At 37.2% G+C, this 24,882-nt stretch overlaps 1 protein-coding gene across 1 annotated transcript in view; it reads right to left on the reverse strand.

Moving 5' to 3' along the window:
• HMCN1 (hemicentin 1) overlaps positions 1 to 24,882 on the reverse strand; it is a gene marked incomplete at both ends in the record, with an annotated part of 182,094 nt that overhangs the window by 84,451 nt on the left and 72,761 nt on the right. Inside the window, 21 exons of the mRNA XM_079535866.1 lie at positions 682 to 963; positions 1,550 to 1,828; positions 3,757 to 3,911; positions 4,921 to 5,047; positions 5,551 to 5,698; positions 6,361 to 6,491; positions 7,488 to 7,682; positions 8,038 to 8,133; positions 9,170 to 9,442; positions 11,172 to 11,299; positions 13,622 to 13,787; positions 14,234 to 14,393; positions 15,699 to 15,811; positions 17,312 to 17,456; positions 18,935 to 19,062; positions 20,373 to 20,471; positions 21,358 to 21,552; positions 22,296 to 22,454; positions 23,167 to 23,280; positions 23,855 to 23,982; positions 24,388 to 24,529. Coding sequence (XP_079391992.1) covers positions 682 to 963; positions 1,550 to 1,828; positions 3,757 to 3,911; positions 4,921 to 5,047; positions 5,551 to 5,698; positions 6,361 to 6,491; positions 7,488 to 7,682; positions 8,038 to 8,133; positions 9,170 to 9,442; positions 11,172 to 11,299; positions 13,622 to 13,787; positions 14,234 to 14,393; positions 15,699 to 15,811; positions 17,312 to 17,456; positions 18,935 to 19,062; positions 20,373 to 20,471; positions 21,358 to 21,552; positions 22,296 to 22,454; positions 23,167 to 23,280; positions 23,855 to 23,982; positions 24,388 to 24,529 — 3,363 coding nt within the window. The remainder of the gene's footprint in view (positions 1 to 681; positions 964 to 1,549; positions 1,829 to 3,756; positions 3,912 to 4,920; positions 5,048 to 5,550; positions 5,699 to 6,360; positions 6,492 to 7,487; positions 7,683 to 8,037; positions 8,134 to 9,169; positions 9,443 to 11,171; positions 11,300 to 13,621; positions 13,788 to 14,233; positions 14,394 to 15,698; positions 15,812 to 17,311; positions 17,457 to 18,934; positions 19,063 to 20,372; positions 20,472 to 21,357; positions 21,553 to 22,295; positions 22,455 to 23,166; positions 23,281 to 23,854; positions 23,983 to 24,387; positions 24,530 to 24,882) is intronic.

A 24,882-nucleotide genomic window follows, 5' to 3' on the forward strand; every position in this document is an offset into this window, starting at 1 on the left:
TTAAAAAAAAAAAAATTATATCCATCTCACCAAGAGACACAGATAGATTTGGAATTCATTAGGAATCATTGTTCCTTTTTGAAACAAAACAGGTAGACAATGACGTTTTCTGAGTTCAAATGCTTCTTATCTCTCTCTTTTTTAAATTATTCTTTTTTTTCTTCCCCAGATTCAGTCTGAGATCCCTTGTGAAAGGCTGTGTTGGGGTGGGGAACCTTTCAAGACCCTCTGTAGCAAACAGAGAAAGCAAAGGCCCCTCTCCACACTCTCTGCAGGAGTGAGTGAGCAGGGGAGGAAGCACTGCCACATGTCTTCTCCTGGCTCCTTCACCGGCCAGAAAGATCAGTAAGACAGACATGAGAATGGACACTCTACATGTGCATTCAACAGCATGGCAGCATTCCTCCAGAAGGTGCTGCAAAGCCTAGTAGTGTTTTGAGAGGAAAAAAATCAAGCCTTTCTGAAGGCTCCATTTACCTAGAGAGTCAGAGGGGACTGCTGCGATTCAGATCACAGTAATGGGTTGAAGCTATTTTGTAATTCTGGAAAGAAAAACGCAGTGTCCAGCTTTAACAAATAAACAGCTTGACTAACTGATCTTTTATATAATTCTACCAACAAAGACAAAAGCATTCGCTTTATTGCAAATCTGATATAGCAGTAGTTGCTTTGCTCACATACCTAGGATTTCAACTCCATACTTGATTTCTTGTTCTCCAGCTATACTTGTGGCCACACACAAATATTGGCCCCGATCAGCCTCAACAGCACTGAGGATCTCCAGCTTCTTCCCACCAGACACAATGCGGAGGTTGTCACTTGCTTTCACAGGCACACCATCCTTTAACCAGGTAAGGAGTGGAGAAGGGTTGCCAGCAGCTTTACATTCTAAAGTCAGTGAATTGCCAGCAACCACCTGCCTGCTCTGTGCTGTTTCGGCATCGCCCTCTATTACTGGAGGAACTGTAGAAAGGAAAAAATGTATTGCAAGTGATTAATTCTGCAGCCAGAAAATGTATTAAGAGCAAATGGGTTAGTTCCTCTCCACCCACTTTTGTGGTACACACCATTATGTCACATACATACATGTGAGAATTTGCTGCCAGGGCAAACCAAGCCCTGTAGTTCAATAAAAACCATTTGTACAAAAGAGGATATGCAAGGTTTCAAGATGGAAAAACCAAATTTGAAAGTCTCAAAAAAGTACATTTGGGATCCTGACCACAGAGGTTATTTCACCTAAACACTGTTCAGCATGCACATATGAGAAAGAGAAAGGATGCCTGGAGAAGAAATATCTGTCACACTTCACTAAAACAAGGTGTCAATGTCTCTGAAGTTGAGAGGTTTTTAGGAGTTACCTAATGCACAGGGTGTAAAGCTTCTTCTACACAGTCATGCTGACACAGGCCAGCCTTTAAATGCAATCACTGATTGCTGTTCAACCTTGACAGGTTTGCAAAGGTTGATCACACTAGGAGGGCAGAAGGCTTTCAGTATACACATCCTGTAACATGGCAAATAATCAAGTTTGATTATTTTCACTTACCATAGACATCCACCTCATATATTTTTTCAGCAGCTCCAGCAGCATTGGACACGTGGCAAGTGTACTTTGCAGAATCTGACACTTGGGCATGAGGTATTTGCAGGAACTGCCCTTTGTCCACATATAGAGCTTGAGGGCTGGAAATAATGGGGCGTCCTTCTTTGTACCAGGTAATGGTAGGAACAGGGATTCCCTTGGTTTCACAATCCAAATGTATAAGATTGTTAAGAAGTGCTGATATCTCTGTGGTAATATTGCCTCCTTTAATACTAGGAGGAACTATTTCAAAAGACAAAACAACAGCATAAAAGCCTTAGTATACAAGTCTGTGCAGTTCTAAATTATTTTAACATTAAAATGCTCTAAAATTAAAAGATTTTAGGTAAATTAGACTTCCAATCTTTCCTGATGCTTTTGAGATGCTTTTTTCCATGTCTGAAGAATTCTCTGTAGCACCCTGAGCTGGAAGGATGAAAAGAGCACAACACAAACACCAATGGAATCTAATGTCAAAGAACACCTTATACTTACTTAATCAACAAGCAACACACCAAGAGACACTGGAAAGCACTGCTGCCTCACTAGAACAATTAATGTTCAAGGCTCCAATATAGGCCAAGTTAAGTCAGCTGCTCCTCCATGCCTCCAGCAAAGCATTTAGGCACAGTGCTGTCCATTCCCTCTCTCTGCGTAAAGGGCAAACCTTGGATGTCTTGGGAGCTGCATCCTCCCAGTGAGGAACAACAACCTGCTATTTAAAATACTAAAGACATCCAAGAACCTCTATGACTGGAATGGGAAATGCTTGGTACTCAGAATTTCTAAAGATTAAGTCACTTACTTTGAGACTAAATATGAGCTTAACAGCTCAGCTTTATGCTTGAAGTTTTTGGCCCACAGTCATTTCCCTCATTCACTAGGCAGCAGTACTCAGTTTTTTTCTAGCTGACTTCCACAGTGATCATTCAAAATGCCAGCACAGAAATGTAAAGAAATGTGTCAGTGAACCTATGTGTCAGACCTACACTTATGAGGCGGATCTTGCTGGTCATCAAACCATGATGAAATACTTTCCTTATTCTGTGCGCAAACATATGCAAATCTACAACATACGCTGAAACATATTCCGTTCAAAGGCAAATGCATTTCTTCATCAAAAATGCTTTCATCCACAGAGATAAAACTAGAACTAAAGAGGTAAAGCAAAGTACGAACTAGTGGGAAACAGCATCTAGGCTCCTCACTTTGTAGGCTTCTGTTTGTCTGGCCAAGATTAATTCACCTCTCTTCTCTGAAGAATCTGAAGTAAGGTCTACTCATCTAGGCGGATCTGAGTGTTTTTTATTCCCCTTATCTTATGACATCAATGACCCTGATAACCAGAGAGTTCTCACGCCATTTTCTTTGTTCCCAGAAGACTCCACTGTGACTGATATACAGGAACATTTCTGTGCATGTCATTGCTCCATGCTTCGAAAATGTCCCAAATGAGAAAAATAATGTATCACAAGTTCACTGTGGTCAGAACAGAAGACACAAATCCTTCAGAATCGAAACTATAGCAAATGAGGACTCATTAGCTTTAGTGCTCATGGATGCAAAATTCACACTCTGGGCCCAGCAGTTTCATCCTATATATAGATTTCAGCATGTTTCCCCCATCATTTCTGCTAGCACCAGGACTGGTTGGGGTGTCACGTGTTCTTTTTCTTTCAAATGAAAAACTCCTTCTCTTGTCTCTTTTAAAGTCTTATTTCAAAAGCACATTCCTGTTTCCATGAATCTTTCCCTTCCTTTTTTTCCCAACTCTTCTTGTTTATCTCCTCTAATACTAACCACAGGAATTAATTGCATGGATCTTTTTCCCAGGTATTTTGCTCAGACTGAACTGCTTGTAAAAACACAAAAATTATACTCTATACTACATAAAATGAGAATGTTAACATAGTTATCCCATGCTAGTGCTTCTTCTCTCCTTCTAAATGACCACAGACTACACCAACTTGAGAGAGACGACATACCACTCTACCTGAAGATCTTCTGGAATGCTACTTGTACCTGATTCTTTTTACACTCTACTTTGTATTTTTACATTCAATTTAATTTATTCCTAAGTAATTTATGTTTCCCTGAGCATCTCAGGCTCATTTAAAAATCCTGTGCACAAAACCGAAGGATTTTCTTGGATCATCACTGTATAAACTTACCGTGGATGATCAGCTTGACCTCCTTAATTTGTTTGCCAGCAGTGTTAGTGGCACTGCACTGGTAATGACCTTTGTCAACCCTTCGAGCAGACTTTATATGGAGAACTTGACCTTTTTCCAGAAGCTCAAAATTGGGATCACCCAAGAACAGGGGCCTGAAATAGAGATTATTTCACCACACAGCACTCTGACCCCATCCTTTTGGCATTAATTTAAACTGACAATTACAACAAGGGTTCATTTAATGGCAGTAATTGCATTAAAGAGTATCATTTAAACCAGAGAAACAGCATCCATCCAAAGAATCACAATAAAGCAACAAACTATTATAACTATATTGATTCCTGGTTTTCAGAAGAAACCAAACACAAAGGTACTTTGCGCAGGTCATCCAGAATGCCAGCAGCAGGGCCTGAGTCTTACTCTTGATCTCAGTTCCCTTTTCTAATTACTAGGTCATGATAATCCTTTGCTGATAACAAAAAATCTGTATATACTAGACAAAAGTATAAACATATTAACTTCTTGTCATATTGGAACATCTGTGAGTTCAATATAGACACTAGCTAAACCATTAAATACCAATGCTGTTTAAAACTATTTATTGCTAATATTTAAGCTGCCAAGAATTATATTTTTCGCATGCTTTCCAGGAAGATGAGATGAAGAATTGCAACATGCAGGCTACAACTGTTCTTAAACCTTTAGGGTGTGTGTACATTTATATATATACGTATACACACACACATATATATATATATACGCAGAACTATACAATGCAATTCACCACCTAGAAAAGAGGGTTAATACTAATTTAAAAATCATGCCAACAAAACACCCATATTACAACAAAACCTGTATTTCAAGATAAAGCCCAAAGAAAGGATTGCATCTGTCTTGGCTCATATATTGTCTAGCTTCAAATATTGTAAATACACCCTGCAAGCATCAGTGTCAGAAATGGGACAGTTTACAAAAAGAAGCAGGATGCTGACTTTTGATTAAAGGACTTGCCATGTCATGCTACCACAAATTTTATCCAGTGACAATAATTTGACATTATATAGTTAAAAGCAGAGCTTGTTGCTACTGTGCACCTTTGTCCTCTACGTTCTAAGGGAGGAATAACCTAGACATAGGTGGAAAAAATGACAGTATACTTACTTGCTGTCTTTGAACCAGTGAATGCCAGGAAAAGGAAAGCCTTTGGCTCTGCATTCCAGACTCATTTCCTGGTTGAGAATGACTGCAATTTCACTGGTGGTATCAGCACCTACTATACTTGGAGGAACTTTAAAAAGACAAATGTTACAGGAAGAGGTGGTATTTAAACAGGGAAGCTAAACTTGGAGACTGGAAGAAATGCTGCAGTGGATACTACTGTTCCCTTGAAACAACTTAGGTTTTCACTGCAAGACTACTCCTGCTCATTCACAACATCACTTCTATTGTGACAAGCACACTCATGTTGCTGAACTGCACAACAGTAAGCTCCTTTATCTTAGAGCACTGTACCTTGAAAATACAAAATAAAGTATCAAAGACCAAAATCCACAATGAAAAACTGCATTTTGTCTGTGTCAATATGAGAATGACAAATTTTAAGTATTCATAATTCATCATGAAGAGTGCTTTAGCAGCCAATATTTAATGGGAAATCAGAGGAAGAACCCATTGAGTAATGGGTTCTCAATGGGTAATAACCCATTGAACAAGTTGAAACTTTTCTTAAATACCAATTATTTTTCATATTGCTGTTTAACAAACAAGTAAACAAACAAAAATAGAACTAACCCAGTATATCTAGGTTAAAGAGCTTCTCAGAACTTCCTGCTACATTTATGGCTTTGCAAGAGTATTGCCCAGCATCATCAACAGTAGCTTTAAGGAGCTTCAGTATCTTTCCGTTGTGCAAAATCTGGAGAGTATTGCTTTCCACAACCTTAAAAGAATCAAGACATGAGCCTTATGTAATCCAAATTACATTAGCCAGATATTACAGGTGGATCTTTATAAGAAAGTGGTAGTTTCTGTTTAAAAATAATACATTTCCCTTTTCAATTACAGCATGTCTCAACTTCTGCAATCTATCCAATATGACAATACTGTATGTACAACATACAGTACAGGATGAGAAAACCAAATAAACTCTTTGTTCATTAATAGCAGTTAGATATAAAGGTGCAAAAAGAGATCTCATATAAACTATCACTTATCAGCTAGAAGTAGAAGCATAGGACCCAAAGATAACCCTTAGGAATTCAAATCAGTTCCAAGAATTCTCATTTCTCCATCTACAAAATGAAGAAAATACCATTACCCTCTGCAAGTATTCTGGCATCCACATTACTGTGAGACTTCTAAGGCTAATTCCTAGGGAGATCTAGAAAAAGTTTGCTTGTGAACAGACAAATTAATGGATTAGTCATACTTCTCTGGATTTCTCTGTGGGTGTTCTTGATACAGTTTAAATATATGTAAGGTATATACACATGTATTTACTTTTAATGAAATCTCATATCAAGCACTCAAAAGAAAAATCAACACAAAATATTCTGGAACTGAAAAGGCTACAGTTAGAGCAATTAAATTAATTGTGCATACCTGGATATCTTCTTTATACCAGGAGATGACTGGGAATGGATTTCCAAATACTTCACAGAAGAGACTTACAGGATGATTAACAACTACAGATGTATTTGCCACCTTTTCTTGATCTCTAATTTCAGGAAGAACTACAAGAAAGTTCAAAGACATGGATATTAAGTCTTCTCACTCAGTGATTTCCCACTTCATCTTTTCCCCAAGTCAAGAACCTCTATCATCTACATTTTTCAGACATTTTTCATTTCATTTATCCCGGATGTTTCCATTTCCCCTTTGACTCTGGACCAATCTTGCAATGCTCTTTCTTCTCTTGTCGAAGAACAAGACTCTTCTCTTGCTCTATAGCAGAATTTCAAGGAATCCACTGAAACACAATCTCCATCACCATTTTAAGAGACTAATCTGTAAAATGCCATGTTATTTGCTTAGCATATAAAGGAAGTAAATTCCAGAGAATAATCCTTCCTCTTCACTGCTCTCATCATCCCCAAGAATACCTGCCTGTCACTTGTAAACCCATAAGAGTAAAGAGAAAGGTCCAGTGTGATGGATTAGAAAAACTCAAATCCTGCTAATGAGCCTTGCTGGCACGTGATGGAGTTCCTGCATTTCTAAGGGTAAATACATAATCCTGTTTGGGCATCAAAACTGTGAGAAGTGAATAGGAGTAAAAGTACTTTCTAAGAAGTAAAATGTACCATATTAAAACATATCTCACAGTCATCTGTAGATGCAATTTTGCAATTAGGATTAGGGAAGAGTGTCTTCTATTTATGCTCATTCTGACAAACAACTTTTCTCATACTTACCATTTGAAATGCAAAACTTTAACATCTACACTACAAGTCTTCACCTGTTACCTGTGGTAAAGTTGTCAACAGTTACTAGAACTCTCTACTAATGTGATAAACCTAGCTCTTCAAGTTAAACAAAGACTGTTTATTTATAAAATTACAGTGAACAGAAATAATAAAAAATATATAAAGAGCAACAGAATTATAGAAACCCAGTTTAGTTTTCATGGTTCAACTGCCCATGGAAAGATTTGGGACATGCAATTTCCAATAATGAAACAGAATAAACTCTTTCAAAATACGCCTCCAGTAGTTGTGCTTATTATTTACCATGAACTTTCAGGTTATACTTTCTTTCTGTACTTCCAGCTTCATTGGTTGCCACACAGATATATTCTCCATTATCAGATGGTGTAACAGAAGCTATGATCAGCAGCATGTCATCCTCCAGAACTGAAATTCCTGGTTCTCTGCCTGTCACTTCTCTTCCATTATGTAGCCATTTGATGACAGGCTTTGGAATACCTAACAAGAATAATGCAAAACTTCAAGAATCAGTTCAAATAGCCCAGAATAAGAAGGATTTGAATAATCACCATTGCTTGCTGACAAGAACAATCCAGAGGGAGTCACAAGCCTTCAAATTTACAGTTACAAGATTATTGCTAAAAATCTCTTAATATCCTTGTCAGCTAATAACGACTTTTTAAAGTACCTCATCTATTTGTTTAAACTGTGATTTAGTTTGAATTTTCCATATAAAGTACATATGGAAAACACTGTGCGTATTTTACATTTTTACAATAACAAGAAGTAAAATTATCAGTGGTCAACAGAAAAATATACTTTTGTCACTGAAAGAAGTAATACTGATACATACCTTTTACTGGACATGGGAATGCAACATGTTGATTTGCCACTCTTTCTTGAAGAGGATGATTGTATGGAGGATCAAGATCACCTATACTAGGAGGCTCTGAAAGAAAATTAGACAGCTCAAAATCTTTTTTTTCCCTTGCTTCCAAATGTAAGAATGCAGTCTGGCAATTCATAATTTTTAAATCTCTCTTATTCACACCATCACCATTCACACCCCCTACAATGATGAAGTGTATAACACAGGCTTGACTTCAAGAGGAATATTTAGGAAGAAAGCAATACAAATAAACTTTTGACTGAAATTGGGAAAAAAAAACAACAACACTATATTTGTTCTGAAGGCAGAGACAATGTTATTGCATATTCTGAAAAAAATAAGATAAAGCTAAAAAAAATACTAATAATTTTTTTCTCATATCATATCTTAGTACTCCTTCCATTCTTTGTTCTTGCATCTCATTTGAAACTTGTGTGTGGACTGAGCCCATACAAAGAATATGGCAGTTCTTTGTTATTCACAATGAGCAGCTCTCAGCATCTCTAATCCAAAGGCATCAGAACACTGCCTTTAGACTATTATGAAAAAGAAATACTTGCTACTTAAGTCAGTCATGCTGCATTGCCAAATGTCAGCTGATCATGTGAGGAGTTATACTATACGTTTAAATTGGCACATGAATCACTGCTGCTTCATCACCATTTTAATAATATACTGAATAATGAAGCTTAAGCAAAATTCCAATTCCATTTGAAGCTGTGCCACCAGGCTCTAATGTTCAGAAACAGTCTATGAAAATGAGAGGTGAACAAACACACAGAGAATATTTGAAAAGGAGGTTTCCCACAATGGGATCTGGTTTTAATTACATCCAGCAAAAGCAATTGAAAAATATCTTAAAAGATTTAGAAGAAAAAAAAATCAAGCTTCTTATTTCTGCTAACTCTCCACAGAATGTTTGCATGCTCCCATTTTTTCTTAATTAACATCAGACCATAACATCTAAAACAGACATGGACTTTACATGCTGTAACTCTCAACAGCAAGGGGCATCAACCTCCAAAATATAAACCTGACTGCATTGCATAAAATTATACTTAGAGCGGGAGACAAGGTTACAGTCCTGCAGCAATACCTTGGACTTGAACTGTTATCTCGGAGGTGTCAGTGCCTGCTGCATTGGTGGCGATGCACCTGTAGATCCCGGCATGGGAAAACTGGATGTTGCTGATGCTCAGAGCCCCATCCAGACTGTGAGTGGGCTGCCCACTGTCTACTGGCACGGCACTAGTGCCTCTGAACCAGGTGATTGCTGGCGGAGGGCTCCCCTGGGCACTGCAGGGTATGTCAACCCTGTGGCCAGCCTGGACTTTCACAATTTGATGACCACGATGTATCTTAGGAGGAACTAAGCAAGAAGACAAGTTAAGTCAATAGTAATGAGAAGGCAGTGATGTACAAGATCATTTTGGAAGGCAGTTCTTTTTGTTATTTTAGAAAACATCCTTCCTTACTCAATGAAACAGAATTCTCTCACATGCAGAACTGCATGTTCTTTACAAATAGGATGTATAAAAGCCTACCACTAACTTGTCTGGAGAAGCTACATTTCAAATTCTATTGCACTACTTCCATATGAATATTAATATTATGCCATGCACATTTCAAAAGTTAAGCATACTGGCTTTTTATAACAAAAAGAATCAAAAGCTTCTATGAAAAAGTTAATTACATTTCCCCTTTGACATTTTAATTTCCTTCCCCTAATTCCTAATCTTTGTATGCTTCCAAATACAAGTTGAGACAAAAAGATAAAATATTACTGGAAAAGATCTTGCTGATCCCAAAAAATAATTCAAATCTGACTTAACTTTTCTGCCACAATGGTTTTCTTTCTAAGGATCACTGACAATAAAGTCTAACGAATATCTCAAGCAGTAACAAGTGCCTTTTCTTCTGTTAATGTACAATCACAGACAAATAAAGCTGCACTCTCTACAAAAAACTACACAGTCATCTGCTATAGTCATTATAACTGCATTCATGAAGTTGAAGTGTTCAGAGCTGCCAGGCAGGAGTTCCATGCTGGCATGCTTGTGGCATGTGAGGCACTTTCAAACTCTGCATGAGCCAGAGCAGAACTACATACACACCACACTTACAACAACCAGCACCATCCAGGCTGTGCCAGGACACAGCTCCTGCTCTCACTCTCCTCTGTGCATCGGCACCAGCAACAGGGATGCATGCCACAAGCTGTGCTTCTATCTGATACAGATGAGGAGAAACAAAAGGGAGAGCGTGGAGCTAATGATACATGACATTGCATAAGTTGTCAAGAGACTGTGATTGGAGCCCCATCACAATAAGAGTTGGAGAGAGGCAAGGGGGCGAGAATTTGATGATTTATGGTAAGAAGGAGAGGGGACGTCTCTCAGCAAGAGGCTAGTCACCTTCACTGAGGGAGAGGAAGGTGGACACAAGGACAGAGTGCTGGTTTGAATAGAGAAGTAAGACGGCTCAGGCTGAGAACAGGGATGTTCATCCTGGAAAAGAGAAGGCTCCAGGAAGACCTGATAGCGGCCTGTTATACCTAGTGGAAGCTATGGGAAAGCTGGATTCTTATCAGGGATTGTAGCGACAGGGAACCATTAAGACTGATGGGAACTCAGCATCTACAAGCCTCAGACAACTTTGCTATTTTCAGCCATAGTTTTCAAACCTAATACTGAGAAGTTTGCTGCACACTGAACATCTAAGAGTATTAGAACAAGAGTTTTCAACTCTTAAAACTCTTCTGGCTGACCTAAGAGCCAAATATACTATACAGCTGTAGTTCTTCCATGAATCTAAGTGACACGAAAGGAAGGTGTACATGTATGTGTACAAATACATACATTTAGGTAATGTGTACATCTATACAGTATTTCTTTTCCACATAATCAATAAAAACAATTTGCATATGAAGATAATATGAGCAGAAAGAATACAGGTCAGTAGCATTTAATGTATGAAAGAAAAAATATAATTCTACATTAAAAATATATTTAATGTATAAAAACAAGGATTTAGCATCTTTAGGATGCCAAATTCAATACTGAAACACGCTGATGATTTTCCTTTAAGTTAAAACTTACCATGTACGCTTAATTTCACTGATTGAGTCACATTCCCAGCAATATTGGTGGCTACACAGAAATACATTCCACTGTCTGAAACTTGTGTCTCACTGATTTTCATTGACCCTGAGGGTAGGAAAGTATGTCTGCAAAATTAAGAACCAGATATGCTATATAAACATATACAGAAGAGTGAATAATCTCTACTTAAACACTACTGATCACTACCTACTAAATTACCAGCATTCTACATGGCACACGGAGCTGTGCCATATTACTAAATATGACTTACTCATTTTTTCCAACTCTTTACTGAGCCACATGGAGAATAGTAGAGCAAGTACCTAAAATATAAGATCCGAATTGTAATGCTTGGTTCCACCTACTTACAGGAGACTCTGAAACCTGCCTGATTTCTAGAAATGGAAAAATCATCTGATAAAGATTCCTATCATGGTAGAGCCTCCCACCACAGATTTATGCTCATCCCAGGTCAGCAGAATCAGAAAGTTTGTGTTAAACAGCTTGTGATTCTACTTCAATATGGTCAAAATACTTCATGATGGTTCAGGATGAAGGTGAGGAGGGATCTGAAGAGTACTGTGATTCAAAACCACTAGTTCTGGAGCTTAGAGAATTTGTCATTATTTCTGACTACATAATTAATGATGTAACACTGAATTTCATTATAGCTCTGGTCTAAGGCTTGCAAGATGCAGGTGTACAAGGATACAGTCTTGGCCAACTAAGCTGAACTCTACTTCCGTAGCAGTTAAAAAGGAAAAAGAAAATAGGAGGAAAGGAAAAAAAACAGCTAGAAGTTGACAAGAAGCAAACAGATCTCAAAGTTATATACAGAGTTAAGGAAAAGTTGGTGGGAATTGGTGGTATCACTCCTTATCTTTTCTCTGGCACTGGTGAATCTGGAGAATACAACAGGCTGAAGGGACGAGTGGAAGAAAGTGAAGTGCATTTCCTTCAGGCCATTGATATTCGTCTGATATCACAATTACTCCTCTTTCGCCCCTATCTTTCCAATGCTTGTTTTTTTAAATAACTCCAAAATATATATGGTTGCTGGGATAACTCATCTCCCATTACTTTGCCCATTTATTACAAATGCTTTCTGAGAGAGGTTTCTTCACTTCTGCTTTCATTCCTCTTTTGCTTACTGGTCACATTTCTAACATCTCTTTCGGTGATCTCAAATGATTTTGTTTGGACTCACTCTAACTGTTGCTGACATCTGTAAACAATTTTATGGAATGGGCTGAGTTGGATCACTGCTACTCTGGAAAGCTTGGATGGCTCCACAGTGAGCAAGCAGCCTAATTTATCTGTCTCTTGAGGTAAAATGAGGACAAGCAATGGACCAAGAATGCAATTCATTAATGCATGCAATGTGTTTGCAGTACAAAGCAGAAAATTCCACACAAAGTACTAATTCCAAATTAACCCTCTATACATAAGCCTGTTCCGCACAGACTATTCAGCCAGCACGTACCAGCTGATAAGTCTGTTGCAGACTCAGTGGGAGAGATGGATCCGAGGCCAAGATTTGGGCACAAAAGAAACAGGTGCACTTTCAGGTCTGTACAACTGCTTAACATTTCACTTGGATCACGGAGACATGCTAGACAATGGCTACAGCAACTGCTACAGCATGCACCTGTCAGCATCATCCTTTCCTGATTTACAAATGTAGCTGCAGCCTTTGCTCCTTTTGAGGTGGCTGGAAGACCAGGAAGCAGTAGCATACCCTGTGACAGTGCCCAGCATTGCAACTGAGCACACACAGACAACTGCCCTTTCTCCTCTCTTTTCTAGCACACTGAAACAGTATGAAAGAACTCTAACTTTGCAGCTCACCTCTACAGTCTCTCAGACTGTCAATTCTGTGTTTTTTTACAAACATTTTACTATGCTGTCCCATTTTCAAGAGTATCAGAAGAGTTCTGGATCCAAAGCATAGCAAACACTGAGCCCCCATAAGCATTCACAAACATTTATTGTCATCTCTATTTTGCTGGGTTTCCAGACTTAAGCTGAATAACAGACAGTGCTTTCCTGAGCATAAATATGAAGTACTTTAAAAAAGTAAAGCGTATTTATAAAGATTTTAAATTAGACACAGTTTACATGGATTTCTGGGCACCACTACAGTATACATACGACGGCATCCTTTCTTGCGCTGACCTCCCGAGCTTGCATATTTCAGAGCAAATACTGAAGTTCTGTCACTGTGTACAAACATACACTGCAGTACATCAATGTGCAGACTTTGCATCCTTCAGAGAAGTATATGCATTCCGTCTGGAAAGTTTTTTAAACCTATGGTCCTCCTGAAGGACAATTTCATATCTTCCAATTGATCATTAAATAATCAAAAAGTCTTCCAAAATCTTAAAATCTTAGGCACAACTTTGTTTTTCTTTTGTTTTCATCAAACAATTACAATCTGTTGTTACCTTAGAGAGAATGGAGATATGAGCTGTGTCTCTTTAGCCCAGGTAATTATGGGAGGTGGCAAGCTCTTTACTTCACATGAAAGTGTGACATCTTCTCCGCTAATTACTGAGATCTCTATAGGCCCATGCCCTTGCTGGTCTCCAGGCCTGGATACTCTAGGTTTCACTGCAACATGGAACATGTTAAGAAGCTGAAGTGAATATGTATACTTGTACAAATGTAATACCTATAGTTCAGATCAACATCTTTTTGGTGTGTGTGTCAGGTATATAACATTACAGCCCTGTTTTTAAAGACATGCCTGCAATAGATTTGCTGCCATAAATCACTGTAATGCCAACATTCTACACCCAGTTAACTCAGACATTGATTGATGCCTACTTGCAACACTACAAATACCAACAAGACTGCACTGTCTGCCTAAAAAGCATGACAGCAATTAATATACACAGTTCATGCATACACTGAGGTCTGTATTGTAGAGGTAGTTCACAACCAGTACCTAACTATACATTATATTATGGCACCAATAACTGGAAGTCATAAAAGCCTTGCAAAGCACATTAATCATCTTATCATCAAAATGATACTATATTTTAGTTCATATATACCATATACAGTCAGCTGGACTTTCCGTGTAGCATAACCAGCAGCATTTGTTGCAGTACACAGATATTCCCCAGTCTCTTCACCCTCTGGCGAAACTACATAGAGACTTCCATCAGAACCCGTGGAAAATTTCCCATTGCTGGGAAAAATTATTTCTCCCTTCTGTAGAAAGAAAGAAAAAAAAAAATTCCACAGTCCTTGGATTTCCAAAAATACAGCAAATTGCAAATATTTAATTCAACAATAGCTAAATTTTGTAGAAAGAAAATCTAATGAAAACATTTAAACTGTTAAAGGAATATTAAAGTTATTAGTGAATGCAGCAGACTACCCCATTGTTGCAGCCCATTGTATGAAGACTGCTGTATTTTTAACATAGCATTCAGTTAGATTTTTCACAGATCTGAAGATGTTGCAAAGTGCAGGAAGCCTGACTAAACCAAGTAATATTTTAATCCACATTACAGTACTGCTTCTATCGTTTTATGGACTCTAATGTTTATGGCTGAGATCACCAAAAAAAATTTTGAATTAACTAAGAAGTTTGGCCCTGAAATTCTATCCATAGAAATTAACCAACTTCAGATAACTTTTCATACTCGTTTAGTATCTAAGCAGTAAAAATAGGAGAAGCAAGGGATTCTCATGCAGAAAAAATGTTATTTTGTTATATATTCATATGGAAAAACATTTTCTAGAACCTAATTCTTAAAAAAAAAGGGATCAGATTAGATAATGTTGATATTGGTTTCTGTCCATACTGAAAATTATATGCAGTAATAAAGGAAAAAATCTTCTACTGCGCCTCATTCCTCCTGTGTTTCATTCCCTACTAAACCAATAGTTATCTGTCCTACTGCTTCTTTTAAACAAAGCTTTTCATAACGTCTCAATCAATTACATCAGCACAGCTTCGGAAGCAACACTGCCTTCACAGAATACCTTAAATAACTACTATTACCAGAAATTATGCTAAAAAAAAACAACTAACCATCTCAGCCTGATTTTCTGACGTTCTCAAAAAAGTTGAGGTCCTCCTCAGAGAACCTGTTGTCAAGGACATGACTGAAAAGTCAGACAGCTAACCCCTAAATGCCATTATTAGAGACATTCTCCTCCATGAAAAAAAAAAAAGAAGTCATTTTAAAACAATCCTAAACAAAAATGAACTTTCAGTCTGTGGCAAGTTGTCTAATCCAAAATTACCAACTCATAACAAGAATACTAAGAATTTCGGAAGTATTGAAAAGTATATAGTTACAGGGATAAGCAAAGAAGCCTTTTCACAGAAGAGAAATTTGATGTATGGCTAGACCAAAGCCAGAAACAAAAGCAGACAAATAAGCAGAGATCTCCAGATCTCTCACAGCAGAGATGTTTGGTTGCACCTCTTGCCTAGTTTTAGGACATCTAAAAGACATCTTCAATTCATCTTCCACCATGAACAGCTCAAAGATGAGACATTACCTTAGACCAAGTAATAGTTGGCTTAGGAACTCCACTTGCTTTACATGGCAATGTTACTGGAATTCCTTCAATGGTGCTGAATATCTGCTGCCCATGCTGAATAATGGGCAGAACTGAAAATAGATGCAAATATTACAATCATGTAAAAGACGAATTTCAAACCCTGGTACAACTCATGCAATAAAACTCTCATACTCAATTACTGCTTCACGCAGATTGCAAAAGTTGGCAATTTTCAGCCTGTTCTCTCAACTCCCAAATCAGCATTGACCTGCCAGCTTCTCCTCCAGTTTTTTTGACATAATAAATACCTGTTCACAACGAAGCATGTCAACCAAAGATTGATGATTAGATCAGGCACATATAGTTTTAAACTAAATGTAGGCAATTAGGCTGATTTCAGTGATTTCAGGAAGGATTTGTCACACTACTCACTGGAGACGTTTTAGGCTAAGTTCCTGAATCAATACTGTACACAATCCATCTTATACTGCATCTTTCATGAGGACAGGCTCAGGATTTTTGATGCTGAATCAACTTTTAGCAAGAGACAACATCCTTTAAACAGTGAAGGTTTGAAAGCAAAGAACCAATTCCTCCCCAAGCACATTTAATTTTTGTAATAAATGCTACAAAGTTGAGCTAAGTGCACTGATGGTGTCTGAAGGGATTGGGCTGTTAGATGAACTTGAATAAAACCAATAGATCACTACACAAAATCGAGAGTAGGAGGTGACAAGAAACCCCAGTTCCACTCCTTTACTGAGCTGGAATTCATATCACAACAGAAAGAAGGCCATATTTAAGATAAGGTCAGCTTGTAATAACAAGAACTAGATTTTCAGAAAAGCATAAAAATATATTCCTTTCTGTTCTCAAGTTCTGAAAAATTTCAGAAACTAATGTTCACATGGAAGACCCTTATCAGACACTGAATGTTTCTCTGCATTAACAAACAACAGGTATTGTTAACATAAAACACCATTCCAGCATCTTCAATTCAGCTTAAATTAAATCTCCCATGATTAATTCAACACACGAGAAACTTTCAGGCTGCTAACCATGAAGTAGCTGGGACTCCACACACAGTTAAAACAAGTATCCACAGCTGAAATACAGATGGGTTACCTACCACAGGCCTAAGTCTTAGTTTCTGATATGGTTAAGGAAAAGAAAAAAAAAAGTTTTGCCAAGCTCACAATTTATTTTAATTGCAATTCTCTCACAAGTTGCGCTCCTTTGTATCAGTTTCTAAATGCCTCCAACACTGCTTTTCATGGTTTTCTTGCAAATTCCCACTTGCATCTTTTGTTAAAAATCCTCAAGTCTGCACAGTCAGATCTTTGTCGATTATTCAAAATGAGGGGTTTTTTTATGACCACAGAGTGATGTAATTTTTTGTTTTATTTTAAAAACATTCTCAATTCTTCAGTTCTGTCCTGTAAAGTTGGCCTGTTTCCCACAATATTACTTTACAAAGTAACATCAATATAAAGAGGAAATTTAAGAAGTTAATACAACTATTATGAGAAAGCTCCAGAGAGATCTCCTGTTAGTAAGACACACACACTCGTCCTGCAGCCAGAACAGAGTACCAAGGCCGTGCTCCTTACCATACACATTAACAGTAGTGGTTTTGTTATTTGTCCCAGCAACATTACTGGCCATGCAGGTATAATCACCCCCATCTTGCAGCCGAACTCTTTCAAGATGCAGGCTCCCATCACTTCGAACATTAATGTAGGGATTGGGAACCAGCTGCCAAAAGAGTAATGTAACATTTTACTAAGTAAATACACACTCGATAGTATTTACTTTGGTATGCATTACAGCTTTATTCTTTTTACTCTTTCAATTAAAAAAAAAAATTCTATGTTCCTGGAGAATTTTACTAAAGTTTTTTCTACTTTCCACCTTTTATAAAAAGCTAACTTCAAATAATAGTTTTGGTAGCACCTCATATATAGTGCTGGAGTGAAATTAATGGCTACAATGGCTACAGCACATATACAACCACCAGGGTAGTTTATAATGCACTAAAGCAAGAGCAAACCTAGCTGAATTATTCTACTGCACTTTGTATTTGTAATTCCAATAACCCCATGTCATGACAGATCAACTCTCCTGATTGCAACTACTTGTTTCTCTCCCATAAATAGATTACTTTCACTGTTGTTGCCAGAAACTTCTAGAAACTCTTGGTATAACCATCATAAAAGAGATCAGCTCTGAACCATACGTTCACCCTTTAGGGACACAGTTTAGACTTGTATTTTTCTTTAATGTACTGGCAGCAGAAACACTTAAAATTATCCACTGCAAAAGATAACATAAAGTTGTACCTTACAGCAAAAAAACAGTTTGTTTCTTTTAAAACTGTACACCCTCTAGCAATATTAAAAATTCACAGTGATCTTTACCAACAGCTAGAAGAGCTCAGCAACAAAGACCAGCCCTACAGAAACACTGTCATACGAGAAGTGACTGAGCGAGCTGGCATGGTTTAATCTGGAGAAAAGGAGGCTCAGGGAAGACAGACCTTACACACTATAACTACTTGAAAGGAAGCTGTGGTGAAGTAGGGGTCAGCCGCTTTTCCTATGTAACTAGCAATAGTATGAGAGGGAATGGCTTCAACTTGCACTACAGGAGGTTCAGTTTGGCTATTAGGAAGAATTTATTCTCCAAGAGTGGTGAGGCACTGACACAGGCTGCCAAGGGAGATAGTTGAATCACCGTCCCTGGATGTGCTCAAGAAATGTTTAGATGTGGTACTAAGGGACGTGGTTTAGCAAGGAGATATTGATGGTAGGTTTGTGGTTGGACTGAATGAGCTTGGAGGTCTTTTCCAACATTTGTGATTCTCTGATTCAAACACTAATAAACTATCATTTCTCAAGGGGATTGGCTGTACTGTGAATGACATCGCCAGGAGACATTCAGAAGCAGCTTCTGTCTTGCAGATACAGCCACCTGGTTTCTCCTTGGCGGGCAGCAGCTCTTTCATTGAGCAGTGTTGGTCAGTTGTAGTCACTGCAGTGCCACTGGATCCTTGTTTTCAGTGAGCCAATCCAATTTCATGACAGACCTTTATTTGTAAGCATAAAATCTATCACTACATCTACATCTACAGAAAATTAATCTCTGAAAATTAAATAAATGTGTTACCATGGCTTAAAACATCTGCTGTTGATTTTCCATATCAACAAATCTTGTAAGAAAGTGAACAGTCTTACCACCATACTGTTCTTAATCCACTTCCGGTCTGGAATGGGGTTTCCAGCAAGCAGAACACATGGCAAAGTGAGCTGCTGCCCCTCAATTACATTGGCTGTGGCTGGGCTTATTCCAATCAGAGGTGCAACTTGAGAAGGAAAAAAAAAAAAAAAGAAAAAAACAAGAAAGGAAAAGAAACAAAAAAGAATTAGAATTTTTAAAATACATATTTTATATATATTTAAATATATATGTATCTATGTAAGGTACTGGATGCGAATTTTTATTATTAGCCCTGCGAAGTACTTTTACTTGCAGCAGTATCAAACAAAAGTCTGCTTATGCAAGGCACTATGCAAATAGAGAGCAGGAAACATTTTCTACAATGAAAACCATACGATTTACAGAGGAAGAAAAAAAAAGGGAAAAAAACCCCGTAGCAGTCAACAGAAAGCAGCACAGTGCCAATATACTTATCTAAGGACAAAACATACCAGGTGAGGCTCTGGTATCTGAAATGTCAGTGACACAGAAAGAAAAAAAATTCCAGAGGATTGAGTAGCATAGGAAAGAAAAGTAAGTTGGAGTAACACGTGTACAATAATTCTAAGGTTAAGGAGCAGCAGCAAAGAAAAGACATTGTCTGGCTGAAGATGATCCAGTCCAGCACTTCCCTGAAAGGTCACATTCCCATGGACACAGAGCTGAGATGTTATATTTCCTTACTTGTGGGAAAATACTGAAGAGGCTTTTAAATAGGTAAAAACTTCTTCTTTACCAAACATTATCAGCATTACAGATTTCATCACATGTTCTAAGTTAATCAATGTTTTCCTTGATGGTAGACAGAACCATTCTTATTCTCCCACAATTTCATACACTCCATAGCATTATTTTTCCTTTTATTGCCAATTGCCCAAGATATTAAACAACTCCTTGAAAGCACAGTTATCGTCAAAGCAGGATGTTTAGTGTCCTCTTGGATCACTAAGATTTCTTCCCAGTTGTAGCCATGCGTTGCCATAAGCAAGTTCACTGCTACTTTGTTTTTTTAATTACATGATAAAAAATCATTAGCATTCATCATGGTGGTGATTTTTCATTCTTTAATCAATTTGCTAAGCAATAAGAAACAGAACACAGAATACGTCATTTTTAAGGTCCATGTTACAAAGTGTAGATGGAACTACTGTAAGCTGATAAAAAGACAATGTTATAATGTGAAAATTTTAGTGAATTCAATTACAATAATTGATGCAAATACCTTCTGATCTAGTTTATGTGGCTGACTACATTTGTGTAAGAATTGCTACAAACACAGGTATATCCCTGTGTAGGTATGTAACACATTAACATCCTATTCATCATAAAAAAAGTTACCAATTCCAGCATATTCGATGTATGGAAACGCTGCCAGTCTTACCTTTCCCTTGTATCACTGACATTAACCAGACTTACCCAGTCCAGTTACTGTGATTGTGGCTGGCTGTGACTGAATCCTCCCAAACTGGTTTTCAGCTTCACAGACATAAGTTCCTTCATCACTAACCCACAAATCTTCAGAAGGAGAAAAAAAAAAAAAGAGAGAGATCAGATTGCAGCAGCTGAAATTACACTATATTCTTTTTTTTCAGATCATTCCTTTTCCTCTCTCAGGAGGGATGGAAATAATGACTACAAGTACTTGATTGAAAAGGTATGATATATATGATACTTTTCAGCACTTTATATATTGCATATATTTTACTACAAATACACTACTGTGTACAAATGATACCTAGTATTTACATGTCCACACATGCATATACTGTTGCACAGCGCATTTTCCGTGGAACACTGCTTACGCTACATAAAGTATTGTCTCTGCATGTTTATAGGCATGTAACACATACATTATTCTGCTTTACATACTCTATACAGAAATTACTTCACTTAGTCTGTTAAGTTCTAGAAAGGCATAAAAACTAAGAAAACAGAATAATATCATTTAGTGTCTGGGTGACCAAAATCCTCCAGAGAACTGAAATTGCAAAGACGTTTGCAGAATTCCTAGCTATTACCCAAATTAGGACTTACTTAAAGCAGTAAATTTAAAAAAACTTTAAAAAAAAAAAAAAAAAGAGAGAGAAAAAAATAAAATAAAATAAAATTCACAACTCCTTGGTAGGAGACCACAAAGCACATTTATTTAAACAAAAGTGTAATTATTCCAATGAAGTGAAAACCAGAGTGAAGCCAGAGACCAATCACAAGTGAATTCACAAACTCACAGGAACACAATGCACATCAATAGCAACAAAATCAGTATCAGAAACATAATCTCTAATAAAATCTATTTTTTTTTCAAAGTTAACTGTTCTACACAGTATTATAATAATTTAAATCCATTGCATATGTTGTATTTCCCTCTAGCATATTTTCTTTAAAAATTTAGTCTGCTTACTATTAATTGACAGAGCTCCTGTTCTGAGCTGACTGATGGAACTAACAGCAAGTGGTCTTGAGAAAAGGGAAGCGCCACTCAGCCGCTTCCATTTAATCTTTGGCTCTGGGTAACCCTGAACATAGCATGGCAGTGTGATATTTGAGCCAATATCCACAGATTCATCACTTGGTTCTTGCGTAAAAATTGGGGGAGCTGGAAAAAATACAGAAAAAAATACATAAAGTGAATATGGGGTTTCATCATCACAGTAGTGTTCTGCTTACAATACTGCAACCTTCATTTACATCCTACTACACATTATTGTTTTCCTAACAACAGATTCCCAATTCAAGCAACATTATGCAAACACAACCTAGTATGCTCCTCATGAATAACGAGGTGTTCAGAAATGGGCTAAATATCACAAAAAAAAAAAAAAAAAAAAAGATATAGCCACCCTTTCCAAAAGAATGTGAGCGTTCAGGTGTGTAGGATTCTCCTTTCCTTCAAACAGCTTTGTCCATTGCTTCAGAAAGCATACATGTCTAACAAAAATATGCATTTTAAAGGCCAGAAGCAGAAAGAAACAGGAAAAGAATAGGGAGGACTAAGTTTCAGTAAATTTACACTGTAACACAAATGAAATACATTCTCTACATGAGAACTATGTTAGGTTGAGGTTTGAACTCTTTCCTCCTTCTCTGGCTCTCTCTTCCTCTTTGTAAATTCAGTGCTTTGCAAAAGAAGAAAGAATGAAGGAATGTTGGAAATCCAAGTATCATAAGGAAATTTAGCTCAGTGAACTCAAAAAAAGGTGTTCTCAGCACATACAATTTTCAAAGACTTGCATAACTGAATTTGTGAGAAGAGTTCAGATAAATAAGGCACTGTTGATCACATAAGGAAACACTCAAATAGAGCACTTATTGCATAGTTGCAAACTACTTGCTACTTACAGCCAACATCTAGGGTTATCTTTCCAGAAGCTCTCCCTGCATCATTGGTAGCCACACAGGTATAATCACCAGCGTCCAGCTCTTGTGTTTCTTGGATCTTCAAAAGACCCCGATGAGTATCAATAATGAGAAACACTGATGCCCTCAACTCTAAGTCACCTAAGTTTAGACAGAAAAAAAGTTAACTGAAATATAAAGAGGGTATTTATCAAAATTACTCTAACAAAATTGTGTCCAAGTCTGAGATTAGTTCACAACATAACTGTATTCATTCAGCAGATAAGTATAGTCAGATAATCATTCAATTCAGTGGGAAAAATCATTACTGCACTAGATACAATCAAATTTTATTTATATTTATTTTACAAGAGAAATGCAAAGTTAAGTAGGTTTGGACAGACATCAGTATAAGGACAGTATAAGGACAGCCAAGTTGTATTTCTCCTTCTCACATTAGAAGCTACTTATGGAAGTCACTTGTCTGCCAGCTCCACGCCATCCTACAAAACCAGGAAAACAGCTCTGCTACCTCTCAAGCAGGAGCCAGGATACTCCTGAGTAATGTTCAGAATGTGTCCATGTGCAGAAAGACATTTTGCAGTTTTTGTAGCATATAGCTAAACATTTTATGACAAAGCATGAAACAAGCTGAGTCAAGAGATGTGCAGTTTTTTTCTTTATAATTACTGTAAGTTCATTCACTGTATTTAAACAGAAGTGAGATCTCACATCCTCAGTATTAAGTGCCCTATCTTCTAAATTAGAGAATTTCACATCAGTCACTGTTTGAATAATACATAAAACTTTTGAGAAAAATAAAGTCACTTCAACATGCTCTAAGCCAAAGTAAATCAAACACAAAGAAGTGTACCTTTAAACCATTTAACTTGAGGATGTGGGATTCCAGTTGTTTTACACTCCATAAAAGTTGTGTCTCCAAGGGCAACCAGAATTGCACTTTGAACTATGGTCACTGTTGGGCCCTCTAAAAAGAAACAAGGAACAAATTAATTCCTCATCCAAAATGTCTATCATTTTTAAGATGCAAATAATAAAAGATTAATCTTCTGCTGTTATGTAAGACATATTTGCCTAAAAAGTCAAGCAGGCTTAAAAATCATGTAAGGTGATAGAAAAATAATACAAGAAAAGTAGAGTTTGGAATATCAGAATACCTGAACCATACATAGAATATGAAGGCATGTAAGGAAAGAACTGGAAGAGTCTGACCATTTAAAAAGTGAAAAGAAACTTTCTCTCCCTCTCCAATTGAAGACTGCTCATTAAGAATTTTGGCACTTAGCTGTTAATACACAGCATAGTGTTTAGAGGGCACGGTTTGGACTAGGACTCCATGGCTAAGAACACAACGGGAAGGTAGAAGAAAATTATTCCTTCTCTAAAGACCTACTCAGTTTTGCAAGTCTACTCTACCATGTTTTGTTTTTCTGGAGTTTCAGAAAATTTCTACAAATATGTTCTGCACAGTTCTACAGATTACCACTCTGAAGCTGTAATAGTTTGCTTTTTAATTTCATTTCATTACTTCTTTTGCTTACCGATGTATGTAAGAATAGATGTCTCTTTCTCTGTCCCAGCTGAGTTACTTGCCAAGCAACCATAAACACCCGCATCTTTTGGAATTGCCTGTCTTATGATCAAGGTGCCTTCTGGGGTCAATCTATACCTGAGAATATACAGGGAACCAACCAAAATGGTTAGTTAAAGAAAACAGAAAAACTATTCCACACACGCTCCAAAAGTATCACCAGATAATTTACAAATAGATACTGCTGTCTTTATCTTATTACTAGTTGTAGTAGTATTTCTGCCAGAGGATACCAACGCATGTTGTAAAGAACACTGAGTTTAATCCTGTAGAAAACTTCTAAAGAAAGTAATCATAGTATTTCTATTTTATTGATAATTGAAATTATAGAGTTATAAGGACGAAGGTAAAAGTACTTTTTTTCCAAAGCTCACACGCTCCTGTGAAAGAAAGAGAATATTTTGGCATTCTTCAAAACTTCTTACTCACACAGGAGGCACAAATAAAAAAAGGAAAAGGAGAAAGCAAAGCTATAGTCCTTACCTGTTTGAACCAATGATAAACATTTCATTGTGTGTCCACACTACTGTTGGCTTTGGATAACCTGTAGTAGAACACCTGATAGACACTTCAGAGCCTTCTGTAAAAGTCTGATCCTTAGGTGAAATGACAATCTTAGGTGGTTCTATTAAAAGAAATGAAAAATAGAAATTAAAATGATGCGGTTTTTAAACTTACACATTATAACCACCACTTTATTTCTGATGAAGGTGATCATCATTGTTCTACTATAGCTGCCTCCACTAAACTCAAATAATGAGCATCAGACATACATGAATTATATCAGAAGGCCAATTACTGCATTAAAACATGATCAATCTGGTAACAACGCTTTTGTTGAAGTCTCTTCCACTTACAGCACTATTCAAAGAGTTTCCATTTCTTGAATTAGCAATCCTATTTCAGAACTTATTTTCTTCTTTTTCTCTACCACAGCATACCAGCTCTTCCCCATAAAACATACAAGCCTTTATAAAA

This window comes from Tetrao urogallus, assembly GCF_951394365.1.
Source record: "Tetrao urogallus genome assembly, chromosome: 5".
Classification (NCBI taxonomy): Eukaryota; Metazoa; Chordata; class Aves; order Galliformes; family Phasianidae; genus Tetrao; species Tetrao urogallus.